This window comes from Bufo gargarizans, chromosome 5 (assembly GCF_014858855.1).
Source record: "Bufo gargarizans isolate SCDJY-AF-19 chromosome 5, ASM1485885v1, whole genome shotgun sequence".
NCBI classification, from domain to species: domain Eukaryota; kingdom Metazoa; phylum Chordata; class Amphibia; order Anura; family Bufonidae; genus Bufo; species Bufo gargarizans.
The window spans coordinates 456,838,307-456,858,166 of NC_058084.1; the positions used below are offsets into that span (position 1 = coordinate 456,838,307).

The 19,860-nt window shown below is 43.3% G+C and overlaps 1 protein-coding gene across 1 annotated transcript in view; it reads left to right on the forward strand.

The window, feature by feature from the left end:
• Nucleotides 1–19,860, forward strand: part of ZNF804B (zinc finger protein 804B) — an 81,599-nt gene that overhangs the window by 48,319 nt on the left and 13,420 nt on the right. The window contains exon 3 of the mRNA XM_044295585.1: nt 11,026–11,156. Within this exon, the coding sequence (XP_044151520.1) occupies nt 11,026–11,156 (131 nt within the window). The remainder of the gene's footprint in view (nt 1–11,025; nt 11,157–19,860) is intronic.

The window sequence follows — 19,860 nt, forward strand, 5'->3', positions numbered from 1 at the left end:
CTGGTAGTGGTGAGGTTGCTAGTGTTCACACCCCTGCTCATTTTGGTACGGCACAGGTTGCAAATGACAATTCTTTTATCGTCTGCACTTTCCTCAAAAAAGTGGCAGACTGCGTAACACCTACCCCTTGGCAAGGGAGGTTGCCACAATGGGGTGCTCCAGGGAACAGTTGCAGGCCTGTTTGGTGTGGCCTGCCTTCTCCCTTTTGCCCCCCTACTGCCTCTTCCAGCCTGTTGCGGTGCTGCGGATCCCTCCCCCTCTGTACTGCTGTCCTTGCTCGGCTCGCCACCTTCCCAGGTTGGGTCAGTGACTTCATCGTCCACCACCTCCTCTTCCACTTCCTCACTCTGGTCATCCTCCTGACTTGTTGACCTAACAACAACTTCAGTTATTAACAACTGTGTCTCATCCTCATCATGAACCTCTTGAGATACTAATTGCGGTTGACTTATTGGCAACTGTGTGTCATCATCATCGTGCACCTCGTTAAACACGAATTGCCGTTCTCCGCCGTCCTCTTCTTGTGACTGTGGATGCTCCAGAGTTTGTTAATCGGGGCACAATATCGCCTCATGTCCCTCTTCAAGCGGGCTTGGTGAGAGGCCCAAATTAAAGAATGGCGATGAAAACAGTGGAATATCCGAGTGTGGGATCACTTGTTTGCCAAGACTCTCCATGGTGGGTGGAAGGAATATCAGTGTGAGGATTCTGTTGACCAGACTCTTGGCTACTGAGACTGAACTTTGTGGAAGACAGGGTGGTGCTTAACTGACTGGAAGCATTTTCTGCTGCAATCCAACCGACCACCTGGTCGCACTGGTGTGACTTCGAGAGTGCTGTCCTGTGCCGCCCTGCAAACTGGGACATGAAGCTAGGTATCGTGGATGAGTGTGTTTCTTGTGCTCTGGCAGCCGGCACAGTTTCACTGCGCCCAGGGCCACTGCCTCTGCGTGCACCATCAGCAGCACGGCCCCTTCCCTGTCCCTTACTGCTCGCCTTGCGCATATTAAATGGTATATATGCTTGCAAGTATGTCACACGTACAGTAGCGCAGGTTTTGTAAGTGTATGCGCAAATAAAGTACACAGAATGTCACAGATATTTTTAGGATGCGCACACGTTAAACAGGAGGTATAGCGCAAGTAATGTCGCTGTCACCTCCGGCTAATAAAAATTACACTGAATAAATGTCACTGATATTTAGGATGGGCAAACGTTATACAGGAGATGTAGCGCAGGTAATGTAACTGTCCGCAGCGGACACCGTCTACAGAAAAAGTACACTGGATGCCACAGATATTTTTAGGCTGTGCACACGTTACACAGGCGGTGTAGTGCAGATAATATCGCTGTCTGCAGCAGTCAAACAATTGCAAGCTATTTAGTGATGGTTTTGCTCAAAATTTATATTGCTGCCAAATACAACTATAGTCCTTAAAAGGACTTTTCGGTCTCTAACAAGTTTTAGCAATTTAGTGCAGATTGCAAAAAAAATATATATTGCTGCCACACACAACAATAGTCTTTAAAAGGACTTTTGGGTCTATAACAAGTATAAAAACAAAAATATTCTTATATCACTCCCTACACTATCTCTCCCTTCTACTCTCCAGCTCTCCCTGACTAAGACTGAGCCGAACACGTGTCATCGGGTGCTATATAGCACCCGATGACACGTTCCAGCCAGCCAATCACTGTAATGCCAGTAGCCAACATGGCTACGGCATTACAGTGAATGGCAGTACTTACCTGCGCGCTTATTGGCTGCGTAGCAGCCAACAAACGTGCGGGGAGTAGACTCGAGCATCGCGCTCAAGCACATGCGGTATTCGGCCGAACACCGCGATGTGCCGAGCATCGCGATGCTCGAGTAAAATTCGTGTTTGGCCAAGCATGCTCTCCCAACACTAATCTGTACCTATAAGAGCTTGCTTCTGTAAATTTATGGAACATACCATGTATCCAAGGATGTGCCATCTTTTTCGAGGAAAATATTGCCCTTTGCATGCTATAAATATCATAATTAGACCATGGTAAAAAAAAATCTATGTATTTTGCAATTAGCGAATGCATACAAGTCACTCGCCTGGAAACAGAAAGGGCTGTAGATACCTTTGTACGCTTTGTTATTTTTTTCCAGAATATTGTATTGTATATATTATGTGGTATCTAACATTTCTGCAGTGATAATATCTATCTAAGCACAAACCTAATGCCGGCAATCCAGCTCCTGCTCATCTGGGCCATGAGCACCACAAAGTCAGCTCATCTAGGAGGACCACTTCCCCAGAGAACCTACAGAGTCCCAGGATGCAGAAGATCTGTAAACTACGACTTGTCAGCAGAATGATCAAGCAGCAAGTTATACAGATTCCACTGCAAAGGGAGGGGAAACGTGTTAAGACACCACCGCCGCATTATACAGTGGACTCCTACAGCCACAGAGAATCTGAGAGAGACATTGTCAGCTAGCCAACTTTTGAGTGTCATCTTCTGCCACATTCTCTGCCCCCATACCCCATTATCTGTGAGGAGAAATTGCACTTTGTAAGAACTGCTGCTGGATGTGCTGCTATTTGTTTTTGCACTCAGTAAAGAAAGACGTTCTTTGTTCTACAATCTCCCCTTGGTTCTTCACATCACTTATTCACTGCACCTAACATTTGGGAGTGATGGCCTGAGGGAGTACAACGTGACCCAATGCAACAACATCTGGGCCACTAACTCTCCCATCCTCTATACTGGCTCCTCAGAGGCTCGTTGCAACTGGTCTCAGCCATATCCAAGATGTTACTGCGGAGGCCAGTGATTGGCTGCAGTGTTGACCTGTGTGCACGGAATGTCACCGCTGCTGGCAGGAAAACAAACAGCAACAGGAAGGACTGGAGCTCAGCACCGGAAGCTGCAGGGGAGAAAAGAGGTAAGTATCGTTTTGTTCATATTTCTCTTGGTCAAACTTTTTTAAATGACCAGGTAAGGAGAAATAGGGATAGAGAGATTACAACTAGGGTTAAGACTGACCAGAATCAAGCAGCTTGCACAATATTGTAATACATGCAAGCGGCAGAAGAAAAAGGGATCAAATGCTTATTTAAAAGCAATGGCAGAAATGTTTGCTTTCACCTAATGTATACGGCATGTTCAATACTCTAAAAACAAGCAAAGGCGTCCAAAACCTTTACATTTAGACTAGGATTTCCTAGATTGTGTCACATATCATTTTAACTTTATCTTTTAGAATTATGCTTTATGGTGTAAATCATAAAGTTTGCAATTTATAATATTGTGAAACATTACATTATAGCATACAATTACATCTGCTAGGGTATTTATTTGGCAAACCTGCAGCCGGATAAACTTTTTGTACCAAGCAGAGGCAGCAATAGATTACAGTCTCTGCTTCTTTAATTGGACACTGTATGGCTCCATTCTAGAGCACTTTATTGCAGTATTATATATGTACTGCAGGACATAGTAAATGTAATAGGGACTCTACTATGTAGGGACCTTCATTATCTCCTGAAAATATATTTAAATATTAGCACTACAGGTTATGAAGTGTGTATAGTTGGGTGCTGTATGGCGCTTTTACGTCTGCACTGTATAACATCTCGGGACCCTCGCCACCTCTTGAAAATATTTAAAGTATCAGCAGCAACAGATCCAATTTTTTTTTTTTACTGGGCACCGTATGGGGCTATTATGCGAGCACTGTATTGCAGTGCACTTTACGCCACATTACGATATTATATTTGTGACTGCAACATGCTTTTTAAAGTTGCAACTGATTGAATTTCTAAACCTTTTTTTATACACAGCATCGGACGCTTTCACACAGTTTTTGATCAGTGATTTTACGTTAGTAGTGTGGAGCGAATTGAAGACCGAATTTGAGGATAAATTAGATTCAGCACCCCGAAGCTTGATTTTACCTGAAATAGTGTAAAAAAACTAAAAAAATCATACTTACCTCATCCATTTGCCGGCCGCTGCCATCTTGCTTGAAGATCTCGCATGGAATTCCGTGTGCGGTGATGTATGATGTCACCACGCCAGCTGACATCCTCAAGGGCCGCACCAGATTTCGCAACACATTTTAAATCAAGATGGCACCTCGCAAGCAAATGGATGAGGTATGGTATTTTTTATTTTTATTTAACACTGTTGTTATTACTATCAGATGCCGCCATTGCCGCTCCCTGTCATTGCACCGACTACTTACAAAGAAATGTACTAGATGACAAAGTAATTTGTCAAGAAATAAAAAAAAATATTAAAAATTTGGCAAAGCAGCCAAATCAAATTTTGGAATAGTTCGCACATCTCTTCTGAGCTGAAACCAGGCGTGGGTCAAAAACACAGAAGAGGTACAAATCTTTCCATTATACCTTATTTCTATATAGGCATCACTTCTGGTTTTGGCTAGCAATCACTGATCAAATGCTAACTAACTGTGTGAAAGTGGCCTGGAACTACATTAATACATAGCAGAATTATATTAAGACCTTATTTCTCTTAGTTTTTTTTCTCCAGACTCCTCTAATTATTTTGCAGAATAGCAGAGCTTCATAAATGTACAGTCTGAGGCTGACACTTACGTAGGATGAACAGGTGTTTTATTTTACGACTTAATTAGATTAATGTGAGGAAATGCACACAGAAAACAAATCCTGGTGAGATATATGTACCTGTCAGAGAGAAAATTCGAAAACAGCTCTAAACTGCAGTGAAAAACGCCAATAATAATTATTCGTTGGGTTTTCCAGCCTCTAGATATTGGTGACCTCTTCTTCAGGATTGGCCATTAATGTCACGTCGGTGGGAGCTGAACTGCAGTACTTGCATGACCACTACACATTAGATGAAACTCTCTTCTTCCTCCTTCTCAAGCCATCTCATCATGGACAGGAAGTCAATAAATTCTTGCCATTTCCACTTGACCTCGGACTCACTTTCAATTTGCTCAATAATAGAAGTGTTGTGTAAAAGCCATTTGCTGTAAATGGGATTCTTAGATATGTGACTCTTTTGAGAAGACCTGGGTAGTGTTCTCTCTCCATGCTCCTTTGCGTCATCTGTGGGATACCTCTAGAATGGCTAACCATGAGCTCCCTCTGGAGATGGGAGTTAAGCACACGTTCTTGCCACCAAGCAGCAAAAAGGATGTGATCAACCAGCTAATAACCTCCTCTCTCCAAAAATCTGAAAGATGGGATGTCTTCATGGCATTCTCTTGATCTGGGTCCATAACAAACACAGAAGGGTACATTTCTAGCCAATATTTGCCATCAAATCCTAACAGCTAATCAGTTAGCTCCCTCATGTGGTGGCTAAATGCAGCCAGAATTATACACAGTTGAGTCACATTATTATGACCACTTACCACTTTCGATGTCTGAAGTGTATAGCTCATGAAGGAAGTCACATGTGGTCATCTGTCATGGTGGGTATACATTATAAAGTGCGATAGGCTGTCTGCACGCATAGCCCTTGTTGCTGTCATGGGTAAAAGAGGCCATTTATCTGAGTTGCACAAAGGGGGGAATATTGCCTTTAGAGCCAAGGGCGGCAGTATTTCTGAACCAGCGCAGTTTGTGAACTGTGGATAAATGACATGGAAACTGCGGAGTACCACATGCCATTAATGTGAGAGGTGAACATCAGCTATGAAGGTGCAGGAAGGCGGACCAATGCGTTACAATGGGGCAGCTCACCACCAAAATGAACCAGGTGGCTACCAGATGTCTAACGCAATTGTTCAGTAAACCCTACTGTGTATGGGGCTCCGGAGCAGACAGACGGTCACTGCACCTCTGCTAAGGAAGTTGCATTGGCAAAAAAGGCTTCAATTTTCATTGGTACCGTATCTCCAATGAGTCACATTTTCGGCTTCATCGAACGGATGGCCATTGGCATGTCAGTCGAGAAACATCAGAGAACAAATACCCTGCAACCATTGCTGGAAGAACACAAGCTGGTGGTGGCAGCATTATGGCCTGGGGAATGTATTCCTGGCATTCTCTGGGTCACTCATCCATGTGGAAGGCATTCGCAACCGATTTGGGTATGAATCCATCCTTGCAGATTACATACACCCATACATGTTGATTGTCTTCCCTGGGGCAAATGGGATCTTCCAGCAACACATGTTAAATGGCTAGAAATGTCCAACATTAGTTGGAAGATCATGACCGAGACTTCCAAGCTACCCTGGGTGTCTAATTTCCCAGACTGGAACCCAATTGAGCGTCGGTGGGACCACCTCGATGGTCGTGTTCACTCTATGGATCCTTCTCCACACACCCTCCAGTAGCTGTAAGATGCACTGCAGTCAGCACGGCTGAGGATACCTGTGACAACCTACCAGGACGGTGGTTACTCTGGATATTAGCTGGTGGTCATTAAAATGGGACTCGATTGTGCATCATATATCAAGACAGAAAATCGGACCTTCTGGACCTAAAACAGAATGGTGGACGTCACACCAGATCCATACGTCTCCAATTGATTGATATACACTTTCATGGATGTTGTTCCTTCCAGAGTTGTTATTCTCAAGGTTTTCACAGTGAAATAATTTATATGGCAAGATGCACCAAGATAAGTTCTGGCTCTGCTCGGAAAACAAAAAAGATTAATTACCGTAAACTAAAACCCTGGATATTCAATTTAGCAGATATGAACTGAATGTTCTGATCTTTTGTTTCTGATTATTATTATTATTATATTATGTTATTATTATAGTATGGCGCATCAAAGGCTTTATATTATTAAAGTAGCAGAAATTTAAAATATGACCTTTGTACTTACTCCATAAAACATCTCTGGCGAGTTAAGGGAAATACCAGATGATCCCATATCTCTTGTGTACACCCTGTACACAGTCAGATATCAGTATTGTATACAGATGTTGGAGGTTCTGGATTATCACTCCAGAATGAGCTCTTGGTATCTTGAGGGAAGGGGGGTATTACTGTCAACCACCCCATTCACTCCTCTGGCTTTGGTGAACTCCTTTACAGAAGTTCAGTCAGCAGTTGCCATTAGGTGGAGCTGATCGCATATATATTTATAAAGCTCCAATGAGCTCCCTCTAGTGGTGACCGTAAGCAGCCAGAGAAATTTACCTTTTTAAAGATGCATTATTCTGTAATACTATTATTCAGCACTACATTTTGGAACAATTAAAATAAATAATCAGTATAATCCACCTTAGTACTATTTTTCACCAGGTATGTTCTTTTTAACCACTTCTACTCCCTATACCAATATAAATATGCCATTATACTATTGCGTAAGATATGTACTCAGCTGGTATTGTTTATAGGGGGCACGCTGCCGGCATTTTTATAATAGGCTAATTCTGCCATATACAATGGCACCATTAGTGGCCATACTCTAATGGTGCTGTTAACATAGTCTCTCTGGCTGTCATAACATGGGATTGTTAGGTGTGTACTGTAGAGCAGAATTATTTACTTGAACAGTATGGCACTGCTATTTAGGTTTACCATATGGTGGTGTTAGTTAGATGCACATTATAGAAGAATTACCAGAGGATGTGTCTGGTATTCAGGCACTTGGGGTCAGAGTGGTGCTGTTTCTAAAAGCCTTAAAGGACTTTAAAATACTTTTATTAAAGGTGTTCTCCAAGACCGACGGGAACCCCTTTTCTTATATGCAGGTTATGTTAAAGAAAAAACAAAACAAGGTTTAAAGGGATTCTGTCCCCTCGTTTTACCCTATAGAGATGCGGACATGCACGGCTAGATCGCCGCTAGCATGTCCGCAGTATATCTGTCCTATAGCGCTGTGTCCTTTTATTGTGTTTAAAAAAATGATTTTATAGATATGTAAATGACCCTGGTAAGGAGCCCAAGAGGCTGCACTAACCTTCTTAGAGCCCACCCATTCCGCCCTGTGAAGGAGCCCAGCACCACCTGCGTCCTCCGAATCTCCTCCTTTCGACACACTTAGATTGCCGTAATCTCATGATGCGCGAGCTCGCGCATGCGCAGTTCCTTCCCTGAGGCTGATGCCAGCACAGGGAAGGAACACTATACCGGCACTGCGCATCACGAGATTACGGCAATCTAACTGTGAAGAAAGGAGGAGATTCGGAGGACGCAGGCGGTGCTGGGCTCCAGAACAGTTAGTGCAGCCCCTTGGGGACCTTACACGGCTCATTTACATATTTATAAAATCATTTTTTAAACACAATAAAAGGACACCGCTTTATGGGACAGGTATATTGCGGACATGCTAGCGGTGATCTAGCCATGCATTTCCGCAGCTCTATAACCTAAAACGAGGTGACAGAATCCCTTTAAGAAAAAAAGAAAGATTCCCCTGTCACTGGTGCTCCATGTCCAGCGCCAAGCTCCCTTCTCCTCCACTTCCTGTCACCACTAGAAAAAAAAGTGTGACGTCCTGTCTACAAACATGTCACAGATGCCTGCCAATCAGTGGCTTCAGTGGTCATATGACGTTGCTGCGGAGATCGGAAGTGGCGGAGAAGAAAACTCAATGCCGGAACCGCAGCACCAGCGACAGGTAAGTATTTTTTATTTTTAATCCTTGTACCTACTCTCCACATATAGACAGAGGTTCAGAGTCTCGGCGAACCCCTTTAAGTATAATTGGCCACTGCTCCATAGGTTTCTGCATTCTTATAAAGTCACTGTGTCATTTCTCAAGCATTTATAGTTTTTTTTTTAAAACTATTATAGTGAATTATTTTCTATAGCGTCGTTTCACACATAACATTGTATGCTGCATTCTTTTCTTTTTTTTTACACTCCAGCCAGATGTTAGGTGTAAATCAATATGGAAATGTAAAGAACAAACATTGTATTTTTTGTGCCTTTTTTGGGGGTTGGTGCATTATTTTTTTAAACGTAGGATGTTCTGAGTTTGGCGTCCTTTCCATGCATTTTCCTTAGTCTTCTCTATAGGACTGTAAAAACCCATGAAAAGAATATGTAGAAGGAAAAAAAATTCCACCTAAAAACCGCTTGTAAAAAAGTTTTAAAAAGCCACAAAAAAATGATGTATATGTAGATATATATAAAGGAAGTTTATTGTTATACCCTGTCTCTTTCCAAAATGTGTTGAAAGCCTGGCATGAAGAATTATCTGTCTTAAGCCACATGGCTGGATTTTTTGCGGTTCTGGGGTCGCGGCAAACGTGCGAGTCGCATTGCGACCTGATTAATTTCTATGGCTGCAGTGCCACATTGCAATCCTTGGCCATGCGACAACTCTCGAGCTGAAGATCGCGTCCACCCCTGGCCTTACTGATATACCTGAGAAGAACCTCACACATATACTGCTTGCAAATGTGACTCTGCTGCATGAGATCTGTGCTGCTCATGTTTCCTACACATGTATTCGGCTGTATGTTCTTGGGCTTTGTAATAGCGGGATTGATAATTAGTGCTACGTGCAGTTTTATATAAAATCTACTATTAAGATTCTTATGTTTATAATAGGCTGTACATTATTTCTTACAATGCACCTTCGTTGCCGCAGGGCTTCAGTTTAGGTATGGCCACATGGCATGGTGTTGACGAGGCTGTGATGTGCCTGTTCTGCGGTGAGAATCGTGCATGAAAACCATAGAGCGGTGGTGTATGTTCATTAGAGCCAAACCACACAACCGCTATGGTGCCCCCGGGGGAAGGAGAGGCCAGCGCTGAACTTCCTCTATTGTTGACATGAAAGCAATGCATTTTCTAGCTGCCGCCACTAGGGGGAGCTCAGTGCAGAAGAGATGATTACAGTAACTGTATAAAATCCTGCACACTGAGCTCCCTCTTGTGGTGGCTGCAGGCAGACAGTTCTGTAATATGTGAAGGGAAGCAGTGATTTAGAGCTGTATGGAGGGAGATTTATCAGTGTATTTATAGATGCTGTCTGGTATAAATACACTGAGGAATATGGTGTTCAGAATGAGCGCCACGTTTTTAAAGCACCTGTCCCACGCTTTTCTGACTTAGACCTCATGCACACGACAGTTGTTTTGGTTCACATCGGAGCTGCAGTTTTTGCGGCTTGAATGCGAACCCATTCACTTCCACACTCCGTGTGCTGTCCGCATCCATTGCTCCATTCCGTGGTGCGCCCAAAAAAGTGTACCTGTCCTATTCTTGTCTGTTTTGCGGACAAGAATGTGCAGTTATATCAATGGCTGCCTATGCGGACCGCAAAACCCGCAACGATCGTGTGCATGAGGCCTTAGTCAGATAAACTGGGTGAGACTAAGGGACCACTTCATTCAATTCCAATTTTTTTAATTAAAATTATCAACTCAATAAAATAAAAATATAAATTGATCAGAAATCTGGGGCCTTGTGTATTGTAGTCTGTATTGTCTGGGAGTGATTGACTCAGGTAGGTAATGATAGATATTAGATGGACAGATAGATAGATATGAGATAGATAGATAGATAGATAGATAGATAGATAGATATGAGATAGATAGATATGAGATAGATAGATAGATAGATAGATATTAGATAGATAGATAAATAGATAGATAGATATGAGATAGATATGAGATAGATAAATAGATAGATAGATAGATAGATAGATAGATAGATAGATAGATAGATCGGAGATAGATAGATAATAGATAGATAGATAGGAGATAGATAGATAATAGATAGATATGAGATAGATAGATAGATAGATAGATAGATAGATAGATAGATCGGAGATAGATAGATAATAGATAGATAGATAGGAGATAGATAGATAATAGATAGATATGAGATAGATAGATAGGAGATAGATAGATAGATATGAGATAGATAGATAGATATGAGATAGATGGATATGAGATAGATATTAGATAGATAGATAAATAGATAGATAACCAGATCATACCAGTAACCCCAGAATTTAATGATCATCAGATCTTAGATTAAAGAAGACATTTTACTTCTCATACAGTCTGAGAAAGATGGCAACATGCTACAACCCAATACTTGAAAAAGTGATATGTATATATTTTTTTTCCTGTAGAGATTAAAAGAACTGAAACAAAGAGAATTTGCTCGAAATGTGGCTTCAAAGTCCTGGAAAGATGTGAAAAAGCAGGAGAAAGCACTCAAGCGTCTTCATCAGCTGGCGGAGCTCCGCAAGCAACCTGACTGGTAAGATTTCAAATTAAAAGGCTTTGAATCTGGCGTATAAAACAATACATCCTGATTGCAAGGAAGCTTTTTTGTTTCCTATTCAGGATCATTAAGCTATGTTACATATGACATAACACGGTATAGCTCCATGTACTGTATCCAGTGCAATTAAAGCTGTATTCATGTGGGCTGCACAGTCTTATAAGAATGCACTCCAGTAATACATGGGGAACTTTTTAGCAGATTATTAAAATATTTTTTTTCAAATATAATATAGTCAGCGGTGCACTACCAATGAGGCCAGGTGAGGCAGCACCAGGTAGGGGCAAGAGAGGGGGGCAGCCAAAGGGCCATGTGCTGAAGGGGAGGGGTTAGGCTAAGAAATTGGCTTTGGGGAGGGAGGGGCACCATTTCAGTTTTCGCCTCAGGCAGCAGAAAGGGTAGGTGCACCCCTGAATATAGTCTTATTAGCGGTGTTGTTTAACTTTTTTTTAACATCAGTTCCTAAACCCCTTGGCGCCCCATGGCAAGGGGAAAAAAAAGCCAGTCAGTGATAGTGAACATCAATACTGATGGTTTTAAGGGATAGTCCTGGGCCTAGTATGGTACATTGCAGGTCTTATGCATTAGAAAACATAAATATTCCAAAGCTTTATGGTAAAAAAAAAAAACATGACAAAAATCCCAAACATAAAAGAATAAAAGAAAAAAAATACTTTATTTTTAATTTATTAAAAAACATTTTTTAATAATTTGTAAAACAAATATAGTCTAAAAGTGATAAAACGTGACAAAGAATACCGTACATATATTATTATCCTCCTAATCCTTACAACCTGTACAATACATTAAGCTTTTCACAGGACTGCTAAAAAAAACACACACCAAAAAACTATGTGAAATTGAAGGGGCTTGTTCGACCATTAAATGTTATTTTATCATAATTCAGCGTTGAAAACTAGTTACCGGTACTTTTGAGGTTTACTGTCTGTTACAAAAATGCTCCAGTTGTGAGACAGTCTCTTTACTTCAATATAATAGCACCCCTGGTGTTTAATTTGTATAGCGAAGTGCACGTCCACCTACTGTGGTGGTCGAACATGCTCAGTTCTATCCCTCAACTACCACCAACCAGCAGTGTCTACTGTTAGAAGCTGTGATAGTTAAAGAGAGAGAGCTGTAGCAGAAAGAGCGCTCCCCCTGAGAAAGAACGCTACCCCAGAGTTGTGATAGGGAGAGAGCTGTAGTAGAAAGAGCGCGCCCCCTGAGAAAGAACGCTACCCCTGAGCTGTGATAGGGAGAGAGCTGTAGTAGAAAGAGCGTGCCCCCTGAGAAAGAACGCTACCCCAGAGCTGTGATAGGGAGAGAGCTGAAGCTGAAAGAACGCTACCCCAGAGCTGTGATAGGGAGAGAGCTGTAGTAGAAAGAGCGCGCCCCCTGAGAAAGAACGCTACCCCAGAGCTGTGATAGGGAGAGAGCTGTAGCAGAAAGAGCGCCCCCCCGGAGAAAGAACGCTACCCCAGAACTGTGATAGGGAGAGAGCTGTAGTAGAAAGAGCGCGCCCCCTGAGAAAGAACGCTACCCCAGAGCTGTGATAGGGAGAGAGCTGTAGTAGAAAGAGCGCGCCCCCTGAGAAAGAACGCTACCCCAGAGCTGTGATAGGGAGAGAGCTGGAGTAGAAAGAGCGCGCCCCCTGAGAAAGAACGCTACCCCAGAGCTGTGATAGGGAGAGAGCTGTAGTAGAAAGAGCGCGCCCCCTGAGAAAGAACGCTACCCCAGAGCTGTGATAGGGAGAGAGCTGTAGTAGAAAGAGCGCGCCCCCTGAGAAAGAACGCTACCTCAGAGCTGTGATAGGGAGAGAGCTGGAGTAGAAAGAGTGCGCCCCCTGAGAAAGAACGCTACCCCAGAGCTGTGATAGGGAGAGAGCTGTAGCAGAAAGAGGGTGCCCCCTGAGAAAGAACGCTACCCCAGAGCTGTGATAGGGAGAGAGCTGTAGCAGAAAGAGCGCGCCCCCTGAGAAAGAACGCTACCCCAGAGCTGTGATAGGGGGAGAGCTGTAGTAGAAAGAGCGCGCCCCCTTTTTTTCTTTAATAAAGATAGTGCTGTAGTAAAGCGCTATGGTCTGGTGCTGAAGGGGTCCTACAAGATGAAGTCATGTGACCACTGTATGGAAGGCTCCATGTACTGTACCATTTATATTAAAAATTTATTTTTATCCGTTTAAAAGAAATTACATTTTAGAATTGAAATCTACATAACCTACTAAATAACCTTATAAATATGTTTTATTTTCTGGTACTTATTTTAAATTCAAAGATCAATTTTTATCTTATTTATGCCCAAAGCAAAATATATAATTCTGAGAATTTTATTTCTGGTGTAAATAATACATCTCCCAGAATGCAAATCAGTAATGCATCCCCATGTAGAAAAATCTGACCCAGCAGGAGGCTTCTAGGAGATGTGAGGCCGGAGCATGGAGGAAGCCAACAGAATACTTTACGATCGTCTTGATGGAAGTATTTTACAATTAAAAATTAAAGCCAAGTATTTGCAAACTTTCCCACTATGATATGTACATTATTTCTAGATGTGTATGTGCAAATATTAAATGTTCTTCAAATTAGTATTCCAATTTCCATAAAGCTCACTCATTCTATAATGAAAAAAAAATCTTTTAATGTAATTTCTGTTTAAAGGGGTTATCCAACCCCTATAATGTCCCCCCTAATGCCCGGGCCCCTCATGTAGGTTATACTTACCCCGATCCCCGGCACCTGCGTCGCTCCCGGGGGAGGGGGATCAGCCAATAGCATGCTACAACGGGAACGAGCCTGCTAGCCCCCCCATCGCTGGACCTTTTGATTAGCGCAACGGGAAGATGCAGTGGTGGCCATGCAGGCATCGGTTGTAACGCGGGTGTCGGGGATCGGCGTAAGTATAACCTACATGAGGGGCCCAGGCATTAGGAGGGATATTATAGGGGTTGGATAACCCCTTTAAGATCTCTATTTGCTGTAATTCACTTGGAACTGTTGTTGTTTACGTCTTGGGGATAAAAATCATGTGATGGATACAGGAGCTCAGCTTGTTACAGTACAATTATCAGAGCTGTGTCTTGTAATAAAACATCATCATATGGCCAGGTCATATGTTTGAAAGTATTCATGAAGATTTCTATTGCATGACAGCAAGCAGAGGTCGTAAGGTGAATCTGTTGAATAAGCTGCCTGAGCTGACAGTATTTTACAGTATATTGTGGGGGGAAATTGAGGAGAACCTATAAAGTATCCATTGACATTCCTACATACAGTGAGGAACAGAAGTATTTGAACACCCTGCAATTTTGCAAGTTCTCCCACTTAGAGAATATGGAGGGGTCTGAAATTCACATTGTAGGTGCATTCCCACTCTGAGAGACAGACTTAAAAAAAAAAATCTGTAAATCACATTGTATGAGTTTTAAAGACTGTATTTGTCTTGCACGGCTGAACATAAGTATTTGAACACCTGAGAAAATCTGTGTTAATATTTGGTACAGAAGCCTTTGTTTGCAATTACAGAGGTCAAACGTCTCCTGTAGTTCTTGACCAGGTTTGCACTGCAGCAGGGATTTTGGCCGACTCCTCCACACAGATCTCCTCTAGATCTGTCAGGTTTTGGGGCTGTCGCTGAGCAACACGGAGTTTCAGGTCCCTCCAAAGATGTTCTATTAGATTTAGGTCTGGAGACTGGCTAGGCCACTCCAGAACCTTGATATGCTTCTTACGGAGCCACTCCGTTGCTTCTTACGGAGCCACTGTGTGCTTCGGGTCGTTGTCATGTTGGAAGACCCAGCCACGCCCCATCTTCAATGCTCTGACTGAGGAAAGGAGGTTGTTGCTCAAAATCTCACAATAATTGGCCCCATTCATCCTCTCCTTAATACAGTGCAGTCATCCTGTCCCCTTCACAGAAAAGCACCCCCAAAGCATCATGTTACCACCACCCCCATGCTTTACAGTAGGGATGGTGTTCTTGGGATGCAACTTATCCTTCTTTTCCCTCCAAACACGACGAGTGAAGTTTAGACCAAAAAGTTATATTTTGGTCTCACCTGACCACATGACTTTCTCCCATGCCTCCTCTGGATCATCCAGATGGTCATTGGCAAACTTCAGACGGGCCTGGACATGTGGTGACTTGAGCAGGGGAACCTTCTGTGCAATGCATGATTTGAAACCATGACGGCGTAATGTTCTTCCGACAGTGACCTTTGAAACTGTGGTCCCAGCTCTCTTCATGTCATTGACCAGCTCCAACCTTGAAGTTCTGGGCTGATTCCTCACCTTTCTTATCATCAGTCATACCCCACGAGGTGAGATCTTGTATAGAGCCCCAGTCCGAGGGGGACTAACAGTCGTCTTTAGCCTCTTCCATTTTTTAACAATTGCTCCAACAGTTGATCTATTTTCAGAAAGCTGCTTGGCAATTGCCCCATAGTCCTTTCCAGCCATGTGGAGGTCCACAATTTTGTCTCTAGTGTCTTTTGACAGCTCTTTGGTCTTGCCCATAGTAGTAGTTGGCGTCTTAATGACTGTGGGGTGGACAGGGGCATTTAAAAGCTCAGACAGGTGCTATTAAGTTAGATTAATGAGTGGAGTAGAGGTGGACTTTTTAAAGGCACAGTAACAGGTGTTTCTCAGGTGTTCAAATACTTATGTTCAGCAGTGCAAGACAAATAAATTATTTAAAAATCATACAATGCGATTTCCTGAATTATTTTTTTAAATTCTATTTCTCAGAGTAGGAATACACCTACAATGTGAATTTCAGACCCCTCTATGATTTCTAAGTGGGAGAGCTTGCAAAATCGCAGGGTGTTCAAATACTTCTGTTCCACACTGTATTTTGGACTTAGGAGTCCTGCACCACTGATAGGACCGCCCATTGGACTCCTAAGCGCAGAGCAGAGACTTTAAATGAACAGATTACAAGTTCTACTGAATCTTTTCCCACAAAACTATATATCAATCTGCTCAGCTCCTCCTGCTCTATCACATGCCGCCTCCAAATTAGGCACAACAAAATCCCTTACAAAAAATCACAAGAAATTGCTACAGAAAATGTATTGGAACATTTTATAACATTTCATTCTACAAAGAATAGTTTTTGTTGACATCAGACATAATGCTCCTTTAAAAGGAAAGGTAATTACATCATTAGGATGTAGGAGTCTGGTACTTATACAATATGAAGTGTGAAGTAAGTGAAGCCTTAACTGAAGGACTGATAATTAAAACCATCATTTCTAAATCTAAATATATGTCTTTTAAGATGAAATATAATTGTTCCTATTAAACACACACTTTCTGATGGCTATAATTAAGTAGTCAGTAACTAGGGATGAATAGAACAACATTGAAATAATAAGAATAAAATGCGGAGCGTCTTCCCTTGAGGAGGGGGCATGATGTGACCCCTCTAGTACCATTCATTATCTGCTTTTAGTCGTGGTGGGTGCCAGATGTTCTTGTAAATTTGATTCTTCTTTTTTTTCTGTAAGGCTCTGACATTTCCTTACGCAAAAGGTATAAAGCTGTAGGCGTGAGATGAGTGGTGTTGGACTTTAACTCCATGCAAACCTAGAAAGTGCTCAGAGCCCTAGAACAGTTTGCTGGGAAAGGTTCATCTGCACAGGGGCCCTTCAAAGTCATAGAGCAGTAGCAGAGGTTCCTCGGCTAGCTAAGCTGAGACTGGGGCTTAGCAGGCTGATGAGGTAGGCCTTAGCAGTGTGATGATGCAGATCTTAGCCATTTGAGGGGTGGAGCTTAGCTCTACAATGGAGATCCCCAAACAAAGGCAAAACTTTAAGATCCTGGGCCCCAGTGCAAACTCTGTAACAGGGCTCCCCACTACTATGTGATTTCTGTTCTGCTGGTGTCTTTCTATATAATAGAATGTTCTTTGGGCCCCCTAAGCTCCTGGGTAGTGACTGCACCCCCTATAGCTACTCCCCTGCACCCAAACATAACTTTTATTTGTAAGAAGACATATAAAGGTTCATAAACAGCAGGACTGGAGAACCCCGAAAAATCTAAACCCAGAAGTCCATGCTATGCTCACGCTAGGGGACTTTTTGGTTTCTTTAACCCTAACCTTGTTGTGTGCTCTGATTAGAAATGTTCATATAGCCTATTTCAGATAGTTAAAGGGGTTGTCCCCCGAAAAATATTCTGCAGTTTTCAAACCAGCACCTGGATCTAAATACTTTTGTAATTGCATGTAATTAAAAATTTAGCATAGCCACTGAGTTATTCAAGAAAATCTATCTTTATATCGCCACCTGCTGTTTGTTTTTTTCTTATTTCTTTGTCCATCCCACTGAAATGGCCGCACATGCTCAGTTTCATCATTCAGTTGCCTGCTGAGTTGTGATAGGGAGAGCATGGACACGCCCCTTTTCTCTAGCAGAAAAAAAACACTCCCCTTGAGTAGAGATGTCCCGAACTATTCGCTGGCGAATAGTTCCCGGCGAACATAGCTTGTTCGCGTTTGCCACGGCAGGCGAACTTATGCAATGTTCGGTCTGCCCCCTATTCGACATCATTGTGTAAACTTTGACCCTGTACCTCACAGTCAGCAGACACAATCCAGCCAATCAGCAGCAGACCCTCCCTCCCAGACCCTCCCACCTCCTGGACAGCATCCATTTTAGGGCCCTTTCACACTTGCGTTGTCCGGATCCGGCATAGAGTTCCGTCGTCGGGGCTCTATGCCGGAAGAATCCTGATCAGTTTTATCCTAGTGCATTCTGAATGGAGTGAAATCCGTTCAGGATGCATCAGGATGTCTTCAGTTCCGGAACGGAACGTTTTTTGGTTGGAGAAAATACCGCAGCATGCTGTGCTTTTTGCTCCGGCCAAAAATCCTGAACACTTGCCGCAAGGCCGGATCCGGAATTAATGCCCATTGAAAGGCATTGATCCGGATCCGGCCTTAAGCTAAACGTTGTTTCGGCGCATTGCCGGATCCGACGTTTAGCTTTTTTAGAGTGGTTACCATGGCTGCCGGGACGCTAAAGTCCTGGCAGCCATGGTAAAGTGTAGTGGGGAGCGGGGGAGCAGCATACTTACCATCCGTGCGGCTCCCCGGGCGCTCCAGAGTGACGTCAGGTCGCCCCAGGCGCATGGATCAAGTGATCACATGGAACACGTCATCCATGCGCACGGGGCGCTCTGACGTCATTCTGGAGCGCCCCGGGAGCCACACGGACTGTAAGTATACCGCTCCCCCGCTCCTACTATGGCAACCAGGACATTAATAGCGTCCTGGGTGCCATAGTAACACTGAACGCATTTTGAAGACGGATCCGTCTTCAAATGCTTTCAGTACACTTGCGTTTTTCCGGATCAATGCAAGTGTGAAAGGGCCCTTAGATTCATTCGGAAGCTGCATTCTTAGTGAGAGGAGGGACAGTACTGCTGCTGCTGCTGATTTAATAGGGAAAGCGTTAGCTAGGAAAGTGTATTCAGTGTCCACTCCAGTCCTGAAGGACTCATCTGATCTCTGCTGTGAGGACAGCACCCCAAAAAGCCCTTTTTAGGGCTAGAACATCAGTCTGCTTTTTTTTTTCCTGTGTAATCTAATTGCAGTTGCCTGCCTGCCAGCGTCTGTGTCAGGCTCACAGCGTATACTGTGCCCACTACTGCCAGTGCCACCATTCATATCTGGTGTCACAGTAGCTTGCATTTAAAAAAATAAATAAAACTTTTTGGACTGTAATATAATAGCAGTCAGTTGCCGGCACGTGCGTGTGTTATATGCCCTGCAAGTGCATAGTGTCACTTCAGCGCAACTCATATCTGGTGTCACATTCGATTCCATTTAAAGAAAATCAACAATTTTGACTGAATAAATAGCAGTCAGTTACACGTACGTGTTTGTGTGTTAAAGGCCCAGCTGCAAGCGCATAGTGTCACTTCAGCACAACTCATATCTGGTGGCACATTAGATTGCACGCGCAGTGCCCCAAATTTGAAGTAGGAGGACCGACCAAGCATCTTTTTCGATCTCCCGGTTCCGAAAATCGATGCCATATACACGTCCCCTGATAGGGGACGTAACAGGGATTAAACTGATAGGAATAGTACTACTTAACACACCGCTCATATCTGGTGGTATTAGATTGCACGCACAGTGCCCCAAATTCGAAGTAGGAGGACCGACCAAGCATCTTTTTCCATCTCCCGGTTCCGAAAATCGATGCCATATACACGTCCCCTGATAGGGGACGTAACAGGGATTAAACTGATAGGAATAGTACTACTTAACACACCGCTCATATCTGGTGGTATTAGATTGCACGCACAGTGCCCCAAATTGGAAGTAGGAGGACCGACCAAGCATCTTTTTCCATATCCCAGTTCCTATAATCTATTCCATACACGTCCCCTGATAGGGGACGTAACAGGGATTAAACTGATAGGAATAGTACTACTTAACACACCTTATAATAACGCAGAGAGTCTGAAGAAGAGGAGTCAGAGGAGGAAGGTGGCTTTGAGGAGGTGGAAGACCAACCACAGCAGGCGTCCCAGGGGGCTTGTTGGCACCTTTCGGGACCCTTGGTGTTGTACGTGGCTGGGTGGAGGAAGAGACCTTCAATGACGTCAGTGAGGACAAGGAACGGGACATGGCTAGCTTGGCATCCAACCTTGTGCAAATGGGGAGTTTGCAGTTG